The following is a 13,429-nucleotide window of genomic DNA, read 5'->3' on the forward strand; positions in this document are numbered from 1 at the left end:
ATTTACATCTAGGTGTAAAATAACAAAATATATCGCACATATATTTGTCAGAGCTAATATATCGCATGTTCAAACGTGCATATATAGAGTAGAGGATCCCGTGTTAAAATATCAAAGCGGCTATTATTTACTTCATTCACGCGGCGTAATGACGTATCCGGAAATACATAATAAACATGCAATATAGGCAAGTGTGAGAAAAAATGTGTTCCTTATTTTGATTTAGAATACAACAGCTTATTAAAAGTTTATAAAAGTCGGAGGGAGTTTATAAAAATAACTTCCGTGGATTTCCTTTGTAAGACAGATTATCTTGGTTGTACGATAAATATTTGGTGTCTTTATTTCAGATAGACATTCTTTCACATTAGATTCACGGTATCTTACAGCGTCACTGATACCGCGCGGATACATGATTGCACATTACGGTGAGAAGATCGTTCAGAGACTAGAGCTTATTAAAGCTATACGATATAACGCGCAGCCTACGCACGCACACAAAATATAGTGACTTCTGACTAAAAATTATTGTAGACTCGTGGCGGTATATATATATACGATATACAATATATATGATACAAGCTTATTAGGTATATAATCACGCGGACTCTCGTTAAACAGCCCATTTATCAGTTATAATCGATTACAAAAAATAAGTGTGTACATATATATATATCTTTTTATTTTGCTTTGCATTTTAAGGTAAGACCTCCTTGGCTGCGAGATTCATCGTCTCGCTTATCCAAATTACTCGCTTATCTAACGGACTTGTCGCTATTGGCACGTATGCATATTTTATTGGACCGCTGTTATGCAAGAACTTAAGTTGAAGGACTTGGCGACGTGGTGTGCCGCGACCTTAGTTAAAACTCATTACACATTGTATGTGTATTGCATACAAAAAATAATAGCGAGAAGCGAAGTACATAATGCGTATATAAATTGAATTGCTTTCTTTTGATGCAATTTATCTAAAAGATATGATACGAGAGGGTTGCAATTAATGTTCCCACGACTTGATAAGAGCGTAGTAAATCAAGTATCATTCATGTCACAGCACGAGGACGTAGTCTTTCTCCTTACACGATATATATATAGGTAGAAAGAGATTTTGAAGTAAAAATATTAAATCTATATTACGCGTGGAAATTAATATGTTACGTTTATTCCTTACAATCAAGTTTACTTGAATTATATTCATCGTATATGTATTCTCTCACGTTCGTATTTTTCAACTGAACGAATTCGCGCGATTGCACTTTTATTATAAAAGTATTGCTGCTTCAATCGTAGACTCGTATTTTTTTCCGCTTTAACTTCTTGCTCTTTCGCGCGACTGCACTTTTATTATAAAAGTATTGCTGCTTCAATCGTAGACTCGTATTTTTTTTTCATAATAAACTAGAATTGTTTTTCATCATTGTCAATATAATGTCAAGTATGTGCGCAACGCGTAGTAACTTATGCATTTTTTAATATAGAGATAATATTAATGTGCGCATACATATATATATAATAAAGCTTAAATATATAGAGAAGACTAGCTTTTGACAGAAATATACTGCACGAAGGACGACACCATTTCGGACATTGTCGAATTCAACATATCAACATTATTGTTAGAAAAAAATACGTCAAAATTGATTTATGATATTTAAAATGATTCTTATTTATTGTAAATTTTCTTGAAGACCCCTTAGCCACTTTCTTGGTTTTTCATAAGTAATTTGTAAGTACGTTTCCCCACTTGAGAATTAAAAAAAATGTGCGACATTTATTCACCATTATCATATAAAGTAACTATTGATATCTTTCTTTGTGCGTAGGTGGATTAAATTGGGCCGCGCTTTTGAAACATCATTTTCACTCTGTGTGTGTGTGTGTTTCGATCTTAATCTTAAATTACATTAAGTACAGTGCGGAAATAAAAAAAATAGCATCTGTTATACGACGTTCAGAAAGATCTTTTTATGGCAGTATGTGTATCGTAGGTATCAGAAATAAGGACGTTTCGCTGACGCATGTAAATGGAACTATCGCCTATCACACTTATTGTTAGAGATAATATTCAGCATCTCAATAAGTAATCAAAATAGTTTAGCTTCGGAATTGTAATCGGAATTGTTTGCAGAAAATATTGCGGAAGTGCGTATATATACACATCTTTCACAAGATCCAATCGTCAAATTCGACGATTAAGAAGATGCTGATATGCAAAACAAATATTATGAAATCCGATAAATACGAAATACTCACAGCTGCGTGAAATATACCGTGCGTACGTGTTAATAAAAATAATGTCGCATTATTTCTGATAAAATAGAATCGTTATTTCATCGCGACGGTCGGAAATTCCGTTTAAGATTACTCTCTGTTGTATCTCGATAACGCACGATTAAGTTTGTATTGCTATATAAGTTATGCGCGAATAAATAGAGACATACAAGAATAAACATCGCGTGATACGCGCAATGATAAGAATTTCGATTTTACGTTCAGTCTAGCGACTTTGATCTATCTAATTTGTGTTTACTTTCGAGATCAAAGTTTGCACTCCGATTCATCGCACAAAGACCGCGGGCCTCGTCGGGATTTTCACTCGGAGGCGATTGCACATTTTCAAAAATAAAGGATTCTAATATCACATTATTGGATGGATTTGATTGAGAAGAATTCGCGACCGCGGACGCTGCTGTCTGAGCGGAATTGAAAGTGCCCCGTTGGGAAGCGCCTGACGAATCTCTGGGGAGAACTTTTTGGAAGCTGCTGCCTTGGTAAATGACATCTCCGGCGTGTCTGCGCGGCAATCGCAGGGAACCGCCGTAATCCGTACGTTCTCTCGGGAAGTTTCTCTGCGTCGCAGGAACCACGTTGAACGTACGTTTCGACTCGTTATCGCTTCCCTCCGACTTAGGCGAGAGAGCACGCGTGTCTGTGGTCGTCGCGCATCTTCGATTTTCATCCTGCGTGGCGATCTTACCGTGGACTCGCAACGCAGACTGATCGTTTCCATGCCAAGGACTACGTTCTCCGTAGCTGCCGGTCGCGACGTCGATATTGAGCATTGCGCGTTCCTCCGTACCCGGAATCTCATAGCCACGAGCCACGTCAGACGATCTGTCCGTTGGATATCCCGGCAATCGATGCGGGCTAGTCTGGTAGCTGCAGCTGAAATTACTTCCCCCGGACACGACCGGTTCCTCTGGATACTCTAAAGAGACGCACACATTTTGACCAACCGCACCGTTCGTGGTGCAATATTGGGAGAAATGCGCGAACGGAACGCTCTCATGACCGTCGAGCTGATGGGCGTTCGCGCTATCGCTTGGACATTGACTCGAATTACCGTCCACCAATCTCGCCGGAGAATTACAGCTGTAGAAAAAGCACGGCGGCACACTCGGATTCGGTATCACGTTCGCCGTCTGCAGATCGAGCCGCGCGGCCGAGGACTCCGGCGACGCCGGATTTGAGAGCTTGCCGCGCGTTTGCGCTATCACCGTCTCGTAGCTAGGCGGAGGGCCGTATAATTGATAGTAAGGGCAATTGGCATCGTTTAATACGACGTTCATATTCTGATAGTGCGTCGATGTGGTCGCGTTACCGTTATACGCCGGCGCTGCTGTACTTCTCTGAGGACCTGTTTAAAAAAATTTACACAAATAAAGTTTCCACACTGTGCAGTTTCTCACGCATGTTAAAGTAAATCTATTAGAAAAGGATACGAACCTTTCCACATGCGATGCAGTAGGACGGTATTTCTCGCTGAATTGTAGGTAATACGAGCCTGCTGCGCTTGGCAAGACGCGTTACGAAGAGAATTTTGCGATCTAGCGTTAGAAGACCGAGTCGGAATTGCCGAAGCTGCGGCTCTATATCTGCCCTGCAACCAGTATCGGTACCACCAACCACCACCAGAACAGACCAAGAACATGATTATAACCAGGATCCTAAAAAATCGTATACGACATTTTTATTGTTACGCTGCTTAACGAAAGAGCTGCAAATTATATAAAACATTGTTGCAATTATTATCGAAAGAGATGATATCGCGCGTTGTTGAAAACTACTTACCAATAGTACCACAAGTGATGGAAGTGGAATCCAGGTGACACGCAACAACCGAAAGCGCAGCAATACTCCGTTCTTGAACATCTGCAAGCGTTACAATTAATGTAAAATTAATTTTTCATACACGATATAATAAACAATTGATTTCCTTAAACACACAATAAGTGTATTTTATAATCGATTGATCGAATAAAATCATCGAATAAAACTAACTAATTAATTAATTAAGTCAGAAGAAGTAACATACTCGTAGTATTTTATTTCTCCAGGCATGTCAGAGGCACAGTACTTTGCTTCTGCCTGAAAAAGAATAAAGAATAGCAGCGTAACAAATGATTTGCAAAAACAAACTATCGTGTACTAAATTAACAAAATCTAACAATATTTAATCGATATCTAACGTCTAATAATAATCTCACAAAATTCCATAATAACTTTTTGTACTTGGAGCATTTTATGATGCTCCATTGTTTGATTCTATATCCACGAGGTGAAATCGAATGTACATAATTGAGCGAAGCTGTAAGAAGTGTAAGAATTCTTTTGAATTCTCTCAAACAAATCATTTCCAAGATGTAAAACCGAAACGTAATAAAATCCCGGAGTCCGCGGGTGTGCGCGCGATTTTTCCGAGTCGTGAAAAGGAGAAACCGATGAGCAACGAGCGCGTCGTCGTGCGCGCGTGAAGGACGAGGCAACTCACGTAAACGAGACACTTCGATGTACCCACGAATATCGCGAGTTTCTTCTTGCTGCTGCGAGCCATCTCTCGCCAATTGGACACCCGCGTCGTCGATTCCGAGTCAAGCGCGATGGGGCCTAGCGCGTTGTTTTGACATAATCGCCATTTCCCACCGTCCGTGATGTACACACAACATTGCACATTGCAGTTATTGATTTCAATTTCGGGACTCAACAATGACGTCAGCTCGGCCAGCCAGGGCTACCACCGCGACCACCGGAAACGAGAGCGAGGTGGGCGATGGGCGATGACGCATTCGGCGCGCTAACGAGTGCGCCATCCAATGCCGCAATCGCTTAAGAAACCCTCGAGCGTTGATTGAATCTTACCTCTGGATCCAACAGCAATAGACATATCTGTGATGCATACTTAATTTATTTTAAAATCTTAATTCATTTTATTTACTTCAAAATCTTAATTTATTGATTATAAACAGATGATATACAAAATCAGAGAATTAATAGATACACATTTACATGTATATGGAGACTTATGCCTTTTTTCTTTATTTCCTTACCTCTAATATATTATAATTGTACAATTTTATAATTCGTACCTTCTTCTCGATACTTTTACAAGTGCTGTTCTATTCCAGCAAACAGATGCAGCACACAAAGTAATATAAGCGTAATTATGATAATAATGTTCATTTTGCTCGAATTTGACTCGCACTCTTTTAAAAGTTCACAATCGTGCGGTCACGAAAGCAGCGTGAAGATGCAGAGCGGCTTGAAATGATCAATTTTGAATCGGCCACAATCTGCAATTAGTTTTATCTTCCAAAATTTCACTCGATTCCTTTTTCAGATCACAGTCTCATTACAAAGGCGCATTGATATATATCTTTTTCTCATTGATCGATTGCTTTTTATTTTGCGATTTTTCGATCTCCTTTTGCCTAAAATATCAGCGCTTAAAGATCGAAATTTAAATACCGTGTCTCATCCACACAAAAAGCGTAGCACTTTGGATAACGCTATGCTCCTTAGCATAGATAAATATTAAGCTATATCTAAAGCCTTGTGTCCACGATGCTTTCGACGAGTCAGTCTGCAAGATCTCAATTCAAGTTTTTGAATAGAAGTTGTACCTACTTTGATGACCCTAAATAGCGTTATAGTTGAAAAATGTTGGGTCGAGAGTTGAGTATGAACTCGGACCCGTGGAATATCTATATATAATCCTCTTATCTTTATTTATTAAAGATTTATGAAAATTATATATATACATTTCTGTTGTCCAACATCTTATTGACTAGCTATTTATAAAGTAATAATGTTGGCAAAAAAAGAATTGAATCGATATGAACCTAGTAACTAGTATGGAAAAATGAGACAAGATGCATCTTTTCTATACGAGATTTCTATTCGAGATATTCATCCGAGTTGTCATGTGCCATGATTCGAGTTTTAGTAACTTTTTCTCGGATCGAGGACTCGGACCAATTTCTAGCATTGTAGACACAAGGCTTAAGATCTGCGAAGCGCAAAGTTTTCAATTTGTGGAAGAGAAGCGTGACATTAACGCTCCAAATCAAATTTTTTATAACATATAAAATTGAAATAGGTACTATACAAGTTTACACAAGTTTTTACATAGTACGTTAGATTCGGAAATTCGTTACGTAATCCTTACTGAAGCATGCACATTCGACACACAACATCTTCTTCTCTCTTACGTATCGCAAAGTATTTATCCGCATACATACATTTATATGTATCTTGTCTCGACTCGAATCCCACGGGAAATGTTATTCGCGGCTTACCTACCGAATGAATTTAGATTTCTGTTGTAATCGTCGTCATTGTTGCCGGCCCGATCATTATCGTTATCATCGTCATCTTTAAAAGGATTATTCGCATCGTCGTCGTCGTCGTCGTTGGCGAAGGGATTTTTGGATTCGTCATAGTCAGTCTCAAAGGGATTCGATGGCACAGTGGGGGTTTTCGTTGAAACAAAGGACTTTTCGATCGGCGATGACTTTGGTGTAGTGCTGTTCAAGATACGGGCTTCTCTGATCGGCACCGGCGAGGCTTTGGCGGAATTACCGCGTGGCGTCGACAAACCGCTTCCCGTTCCCGATATATTCGCCTCCAACGATGAGGAATACACTTCTGGCTTGACAAAATTTCGGAAACGCTCTTCCGTTATTAACGTTGGAACGTCGTATCCGGCTCGTCGAGGCTCCGCTTTTCCTATTGGAAGAACGCGAGAAGGTATTGATTAATCATTACGCGTTAATATGAAAGATTGATGACGCAAAGCTCCGTATGAGAGCGACCGACTGTAATATCGAGTTTAAAATTCCGACCCTCATCCCACGTGTCTCCGTATAAGAGTTGAATAAAGAGTTGAAGGTTATACAAGTAAAAGGAGTATGAAGTAAATTATAAACTGGTCTCGACAAAATAAACTAATACAATATCGGCATGGCATTAAAACGTACCTGAGGTAGAACTCTTCCCTTCGTTTAACCTGAGTCTCGCTTCTGCACCTGGGCCGTAATTTAACTTCGGTTCCTCCGATCTAGTCGGTGTAGGTAACGATTTGTCTGTATCAGTAATTACTGTTAATTTCTTAAAAACACCTCTACCAAAATAATCGGCCACTAAGGAAAATGGATCCTCCGCTCGATCCAGAAGACTGTGGAAAGTCTCGTGCAGGTCCCTCGATTGCTCTTGCGCTCTTATAATATCCAGTAATTTCTTGTTGTTTGGCAAGCAGGCCGGGCATTCATTTTCATTTTCCGAAAAGCTTTGAAAGCAACTACCAAAAAAAACGTATAAAAGTAAAATAAGTGCGATAGTTGGAGTTCATGTACTGTAACAAAAATAATATTTTAAAAAATCTCACTGTTGGTGATACGAATGTTGACACATGAAATGCACGGATGGCAATTCCAACTGATGATGGCACGCGCTACATCGTGATCCTTGAAAGATTATCGTATTATTCTTTATTGCTTCTATTTGTTCCCGTAATTTAAGAGTATCGGCTCTATATTTCTCTGTTAATTCCGTGTCAGCTTGAGTTTGCTCGTTCTCCGTTCGTAATACACTGCACAAATAACTTCTAACGTCTCCCAACGTGCAGGTCAATGATGTGGAAATTGCGTCAACGACCATCAAAGGAGATAACAGTCTTTCTTGAGCTACAACGATATTTTTACGTGCAACAAAATAATGTTTTCCAATGCATTTGATTGAACATAATTGATATTCCCTCGAATATATTTACCGATATAAGCTAATATATCGGCGAGAAGTTTCGTTGGTGCATCCTTGTTTTTAGCTACGCTCCACAAAGCTTGTACCCACAGATTAGGGTCCTGGTGACCGAATCTTTTGCAAGTGGCGAGAACTTGTTCGCTATCTCCCTCGCATAAGTGAAATCTCAATATTTCTTGATATCTAAGATAATAAAATTTATGTTTAAGTGCGTTTTTATGTCGTTACAAACATTCATACGACAACGACTTACAGTTTGCTCTCTTCGTAAAGAAATAGTAATCCTTTTCTGAAATTATGTTGATGACAAAGTATTAATATCTGGTCTTTATCATAACGGGCCTCAGAATTCTGCAGAAGTCGTACAATTTTCTGTTCATATTGTAGTTTAGCTACATCGTTATCTAATGCCGACCAAACATGTAAATAATGTTCCACTAATGTATTATAAATAAGTGTACTCCATCTACAAGAAATATAAAAAAATGAAAAATTAATTTCATGATAAAAAGTACTTGTAGCTTTTCTCTCATGAAAGATACTAACTTTGTATCTGATTTAACTAAATGCTCCAAAAACTCTACGAGTCGTTCGGAATTATTTAGAAATAAATGAATAAAATCTTCTGGACTAGCTTTATCGACGCGCTGTTCTGTATAGCCATTTAAAGCTTCCTGCAAAGGTAAAAGAATTCATAATTTTCCATCTTTTAATTTTTTCTCAATACAATAATTTGGTTAAAACGAATAGAAGAATGTAAGATTCAGACATGTGTATACATACCTGATCTACAAGAGGTTTGTTGGAAGGCTTATAGTTCGTGCACAAGGCTTTCAAAAATTGTGTAGATTCATTTGGCACATTTTCTATTAAGATATTTCCATATTTTTTCATATTGGCTTCTGCCTAAAATATATTTAAACGATTTTTTAATATGGCTATTTTACTATTTCTTTGCAAAAATTGTATAGAATTTATGTACATGATATACATATATGTAATACCTCTTCGAATTCTAACGTTGCCATGTATTCCAAAGCCTTTTTATATTCCTGTTTATCTTCGATTTGGATGCGAAGATACCATTCGTGTTTACCATGTTTCTGTGCGAGTAATAGGGCATCCTCCGGCGATGCTTGGCGGCAAACTTTTATCGCTATTTCCACGTCAAAATCAACCTCACGGTCTTTTGTCTAAATCATATACAAAGTAATATAATAAAGGTATACAATACACATAAATATTTATAGTTTCCATATCCAACTTACCATAATAAACTCTTTTAACTTATCGGTATGGTTAAGCTTGGTGTAACAATTTAATAATAAAGTAGTATGATCCTCTGTTGCCTGTCCATTTTTATGCAACGCTTGCAAATACGTCGTCAAATTGTCAATATGTTGGGAATCCAAGAATTTTCTTATCACATAAGACGGTTCTAATTTGCCTATGGTCTTTATATATTGCTCTATAGCGCCATTATGATCTCCCTTAGAATATAAATGATCTCCGTATTGACGGAAAATGTCTATGAGACCTTCTGCATCATATTGCTGATTTTTAGCTATTCTGTGGTAGCGTAAAAAGTTATATTATTAAACATCAGTCTTGATGCTGATTTAACTGCAATTAAATCGATATATCCGACATACCTTATAGAAACATCGTACAAATTCTTTTTGAAAAGTAATGCTAATTTTGACTGTAAGTCTTTCTCATCTAAATGATACAATTTGTTATCTCCACTAAGTATAAAAAATCCACCCCACTCGGATAAGACTGCTTGGACAGACACCATTGGTGCGGAGAACACGATAAACTTGTTTTGAATATCGAGCACGGTAATGATGTGCTTATCCACGCCAGGAGGTATCGGCTCTATTGTGCTACGGAGATTTAATATGCATTACAACATAAATATAAAAGAATTACAAAAGAAAATGCATACGTGTGTATATATATATTACTTGGGTTTGGCGGATATAGTTGTTGTTCTTGGAACATTCGCTGCTTCTTTTGCTACTATCACCAAATATGTCCTGAACCATTCTAGCATTATCTTCTGACCCTCTACCGCGTAGCATGGGCCTCTACCGTCTGGCGTGTAACAATAAATAGCCTGAAAATTTTTGGCCTTTTAAAAATGGATGCAAAACGTAATGCAAGATGCAACCACGAAGGCAATATGCGTGACGTACGTCATTACGTCCGATCATAAAGTGACTGTCCTGCATAGACTCGGCGAGCACGCTACATCGTCGCGCGCAACCCATAGTATCCAAAGTAGACTTGAATTCCTTATCCTTAACGGTAATATTATACAGGAACACACAATTCTGCGTGGCGACGAACAGATAGGTCTGCTTACCGGTCGCTCGTATCGCGAGGCCGGTAACAGACAGATTGGAATCCTTCAAGACTTTTATCTTATTCTTTCGCTCTCGAGTTAGGTCACCCCTGAAAAGAATTTAATTGCAGATTGCTGATTAATATAATATCGTGTCACAATATAAAACATCGCATAAGAAAATAGCATCCATCTTCTAATATCCAATGACGGAAAATAAAAGATAAAAAGTAGAGATAAAAAAAGAATATAAGCTTACCTATACAACATGATAGATCCATCCCCGAATCCAATAGCCATCAATGTAAGACTAGTATGTACACATAGAGCTGTCGCTGGGACCGCCCTGTAGCTAGGTATGGCTCTGCTTATTCGAACGCATGTCGGATTACCTTGTTTATCAGGCTTGGCCAAGTTCCAAACTTTTATAGTAGGATTGCATCCAGGCTCGTCCTCCTGTTAACAATAAATTCAAACAATTAAATCAAATCTATCGTATGTGCTCGGTCTAATTAAGAACATGCATGGCAACGAGAGATCATAACAGCACTCTTACACCGACAGTGAACAAGAAGGTGGAATGTTGGACTTGCTGCGCCAACACCAGCGTGATCTCGTAAGCCCGAAAGGTGGTGATTTCGTACGACCGGTTTATCAAATGTACGCTGCCCGCGTTGTCCCCGAACACGAGATTGCCATTGCCACTGGTAGCTGCAGCGACTTGCGCATCCTATAGAACGGTATAACCAGGAGCTTTCATAAGTAATGACAACCAGGAGCTTTCATCCTGTCCACGACAGTTGGCGCACGACAGTCAATCAACATTGTCATCACGCAAGGTAACAACTTACCCCGAACGCTTTAGCAATCTTCCCTGCGTCGACTTCCTTTTTCAAGTCGAAGAAATTAAAGCGCCTCCACTAAAACGATAATAAGCTCAATATTGACATTCTAGGTTATGTCGGGCGAGAGAAACAACGAGATCGAGTCGCGAGGCAATAAACGAAAATGACTGACCTCCAGGAACGCCATGATACGTGAAACGAGGCGACGCTTATTTGTATTCGGAGGGAATTGTAGGCCCAGCGGTTTGCGTGCGGATTTTTGACAGCGACGCGTATGATCGATCCGTCGGATCCGTCAACACGCCCGCCGTCGCCGTCTCGCGTCTCGCCGCTTCCTATCAGCTGTTCGCGACTGCCCGACTGCCCGTCGAGTTGCGCGCATGCGCGCGGATCTGCCGTACCGCCGCGTGAAGTTAGCCGCTGCTCGAGGGTTCCTAGTTCCTAATTCCTACGCTAGATGAAGACACTGAAACCGTCGCGGTCGCGCCGGAGCCCGGAGTGGCCGCCCAGAAAAGTTTCGTTCGCGTTTCGTCCTCGTCTCGTCCGCGAATTGGATCAAGCGCTCGCGTTAAAACTTTGTGTCGTATCTCATTTACGTGGTAAAGTAACGAGAGCAGTAATTAAAAATGTTTAGCGGAGCGTTTGCCGCATTGCCGCCCGGAAATGGAGAATCGCGTCCTTGGAAAAGGGAGGATACGGAGAGTCGCCGCACAGGTATCGTTGTGTTCTCTCGTTTCTTTTTTTTTTTTTTTTTTTTATCAATTCGCAATCGGAAATTTCTTGCGTGGATTTTAATGGCGGCCGTTACGCTTTTGCAATTAAATTTGGAGCCTAAGACGTGATCAAGGTTTTTGCTCTGGATGATCGATAATTCGTATATTAGAAACTTATCTCCATTTATATAATTTTATGCGCCGCGAAAAACGTTTGAAGAATTCAACATATGCACACGCAAATATAGATTATATTTTAAAATACGTAATTGTGGAATATAGAACATATATTATTGGAAATGTAAAAGATATATATTGAAATACACGCTGTATCGTGAAATTTTAATTATTTTTATATAACTAAAACGAATAAGAGCATTATTAAATAAATAAAATTAAATATAAAAAATTATTTTATATCGAATTATTTTATTTATAATCTTTCAAGCTATGTGCGAATTGGTGCGTGAAAATCTGAGGGATCGTGGATCGTCAAAAATAGCGAGTCTGAACGATTGAAACACAATACATGAATTCGACGTATACTATGTATTAATAAAATTGTCGAGTCAATTTAGCGTTATTATATTATTCCTCGATAAGGGGATTTGCAATTCCGTTGCAGTCTGCAATTTTTCGTTTAAAAGAAAAATTCTTCGCAATCTCCTTTTCCTCTATAAGTTGGATAGGACTCTTTCTTCCCCCTTGAAAGTTTGCGAGATCTCGAATTATTCGCGCATCTCGGTGCCCTCGATCCACAGATAATCATATATAAGATTACGACGAAATCAAATGTCACGGCCGCGACGATACACATAGGGAAAAGAAAGGAGAAATCCGAGGAGAAATCAAAACTTATGTACTCGTATATAAGCAACAATCCATAATCTTTTTATAAGAATTTCAATTTTTTATTTTAACTTTTTTCCCTTGGTTGAACTACCTACAATAACTTTATTCGAAGGAATAATACATAATTACGAATTGTGTCTATAAAGAATTTATTACATACAGTGTAAATAATAAGTTATACTTATGGATACAATTCGTAATTATGTATTATTCCTTCGAATAAAGTTATTGTAAGAAAACTGGGTGTGTAAATACTTTTTTTGATCTGTATATAAATTCATTCGCGATTCAAGCAAATTTTTTTCGTTTAACGCAATATATCTGTACCTTTATAGAGGTAAAGAATCGTATCTCTAGTTTTTGTCAGAATAGAATTAATAATAATAGAGTATTTTTTGCTCGATTTTTTTGTTAAATTGTTTAATGGTAAAGGATCTTACGTCCATTATTACTAGTTCCTAAGATGCAACGTTTAGAAAAAGTCGTATTAGAAATTTTCATAGAAATAATAAACCTTATAAATTCTCTGTTTCTCTTTTCTCCATATAAGTTTCTCTAAATAATAATGGAGATACGATTCTCCTTTACCTCTAATAACGTTTTCTACTGGGGAAACTAGTGCACACTGAGTG

General features: G+C 38.4%; 2 protein-coding genes across 2 annotated transcripts; both read right to left on the reverse strand.

Moving 5' to 3' along the window:
• Positions 1–317: 317 nt before the first annotated feature.
• LOC143903336 (uncharacterized) lies at positions 318–4,985 on the reverse strand. Its single transcript, XM_077416863.1, has 5 exons — positions 4,775–4,985; positions 4,319–4,371; positions 4,075–4,155; positions 3,730–3,950; positions 318–3,640 (listed from the first exon to the last, which is right to left on the reverse strand). Exons 1-5 carry the CDS (start codon positions 4,835–4,837, stop codon positions 2,496–2,498), a joined length of 1,563 nt encoding a protein of 520 aa, XP_077272989.1. The 5' UTR covers positions 4,838–4,985; the 3' UTR covers positions 318–2,495.
• A 305-nt stretch (positions 4,986–5,290) lies between these two features.
• Positions 5,291–11,552, reverse strand: Vps11 (vacuolar protein sorting 11). The gene is made up of 16 exons (XM_077416849.1): positions 11,405–11,552; positions 11,239–11,307; positions 10,944–11,117; positions 10,647–10,843; positions 10,239–10,497; positions 10,008–10,159; positions 9,693–9,926; positions 9,309–9,609; positions 9,045–9,233; positions 8,824–8,946; positions 8,587–8,714; positions 8,294–8,506; positions 8,051–8,223; positions 7,667–7,964; positions 7,260–7,579; positions 5,291–7,008 (listed from the first exon to the last, which is right to left on the reverse strand). Exons 1-16 carry the CDS (start codon positions 11,417–11,419, stop codon positions 6,575–6,577), a joined length of 3,279 nt encoding a protein of 1,092 aa, XP_077272975.1. The 5' UTR covers positions 11,420–11,552; the 3' UTR covers positions 5,291–6,574.
• Between the last annotated feature and the right edge of the window lie 1,877 nt (positions 11,553–13,429).

The sequence above is a fragment of the Temnothorax americanus genome, unplaced genomic scaffold (assembly GCF_048541705.1).
Source record: "Temnothorax americanus isolate GAGA-0224 unplaced genomic scaffold, ASM4854170v1 Scaffold45, whole genome shotgun sequence".
NCBI lineage: Eukaryota > Metazoa > Arthropoda > Insecta > Hymenoptera > Formicidae > Temnothorax > Temnothorax americanus.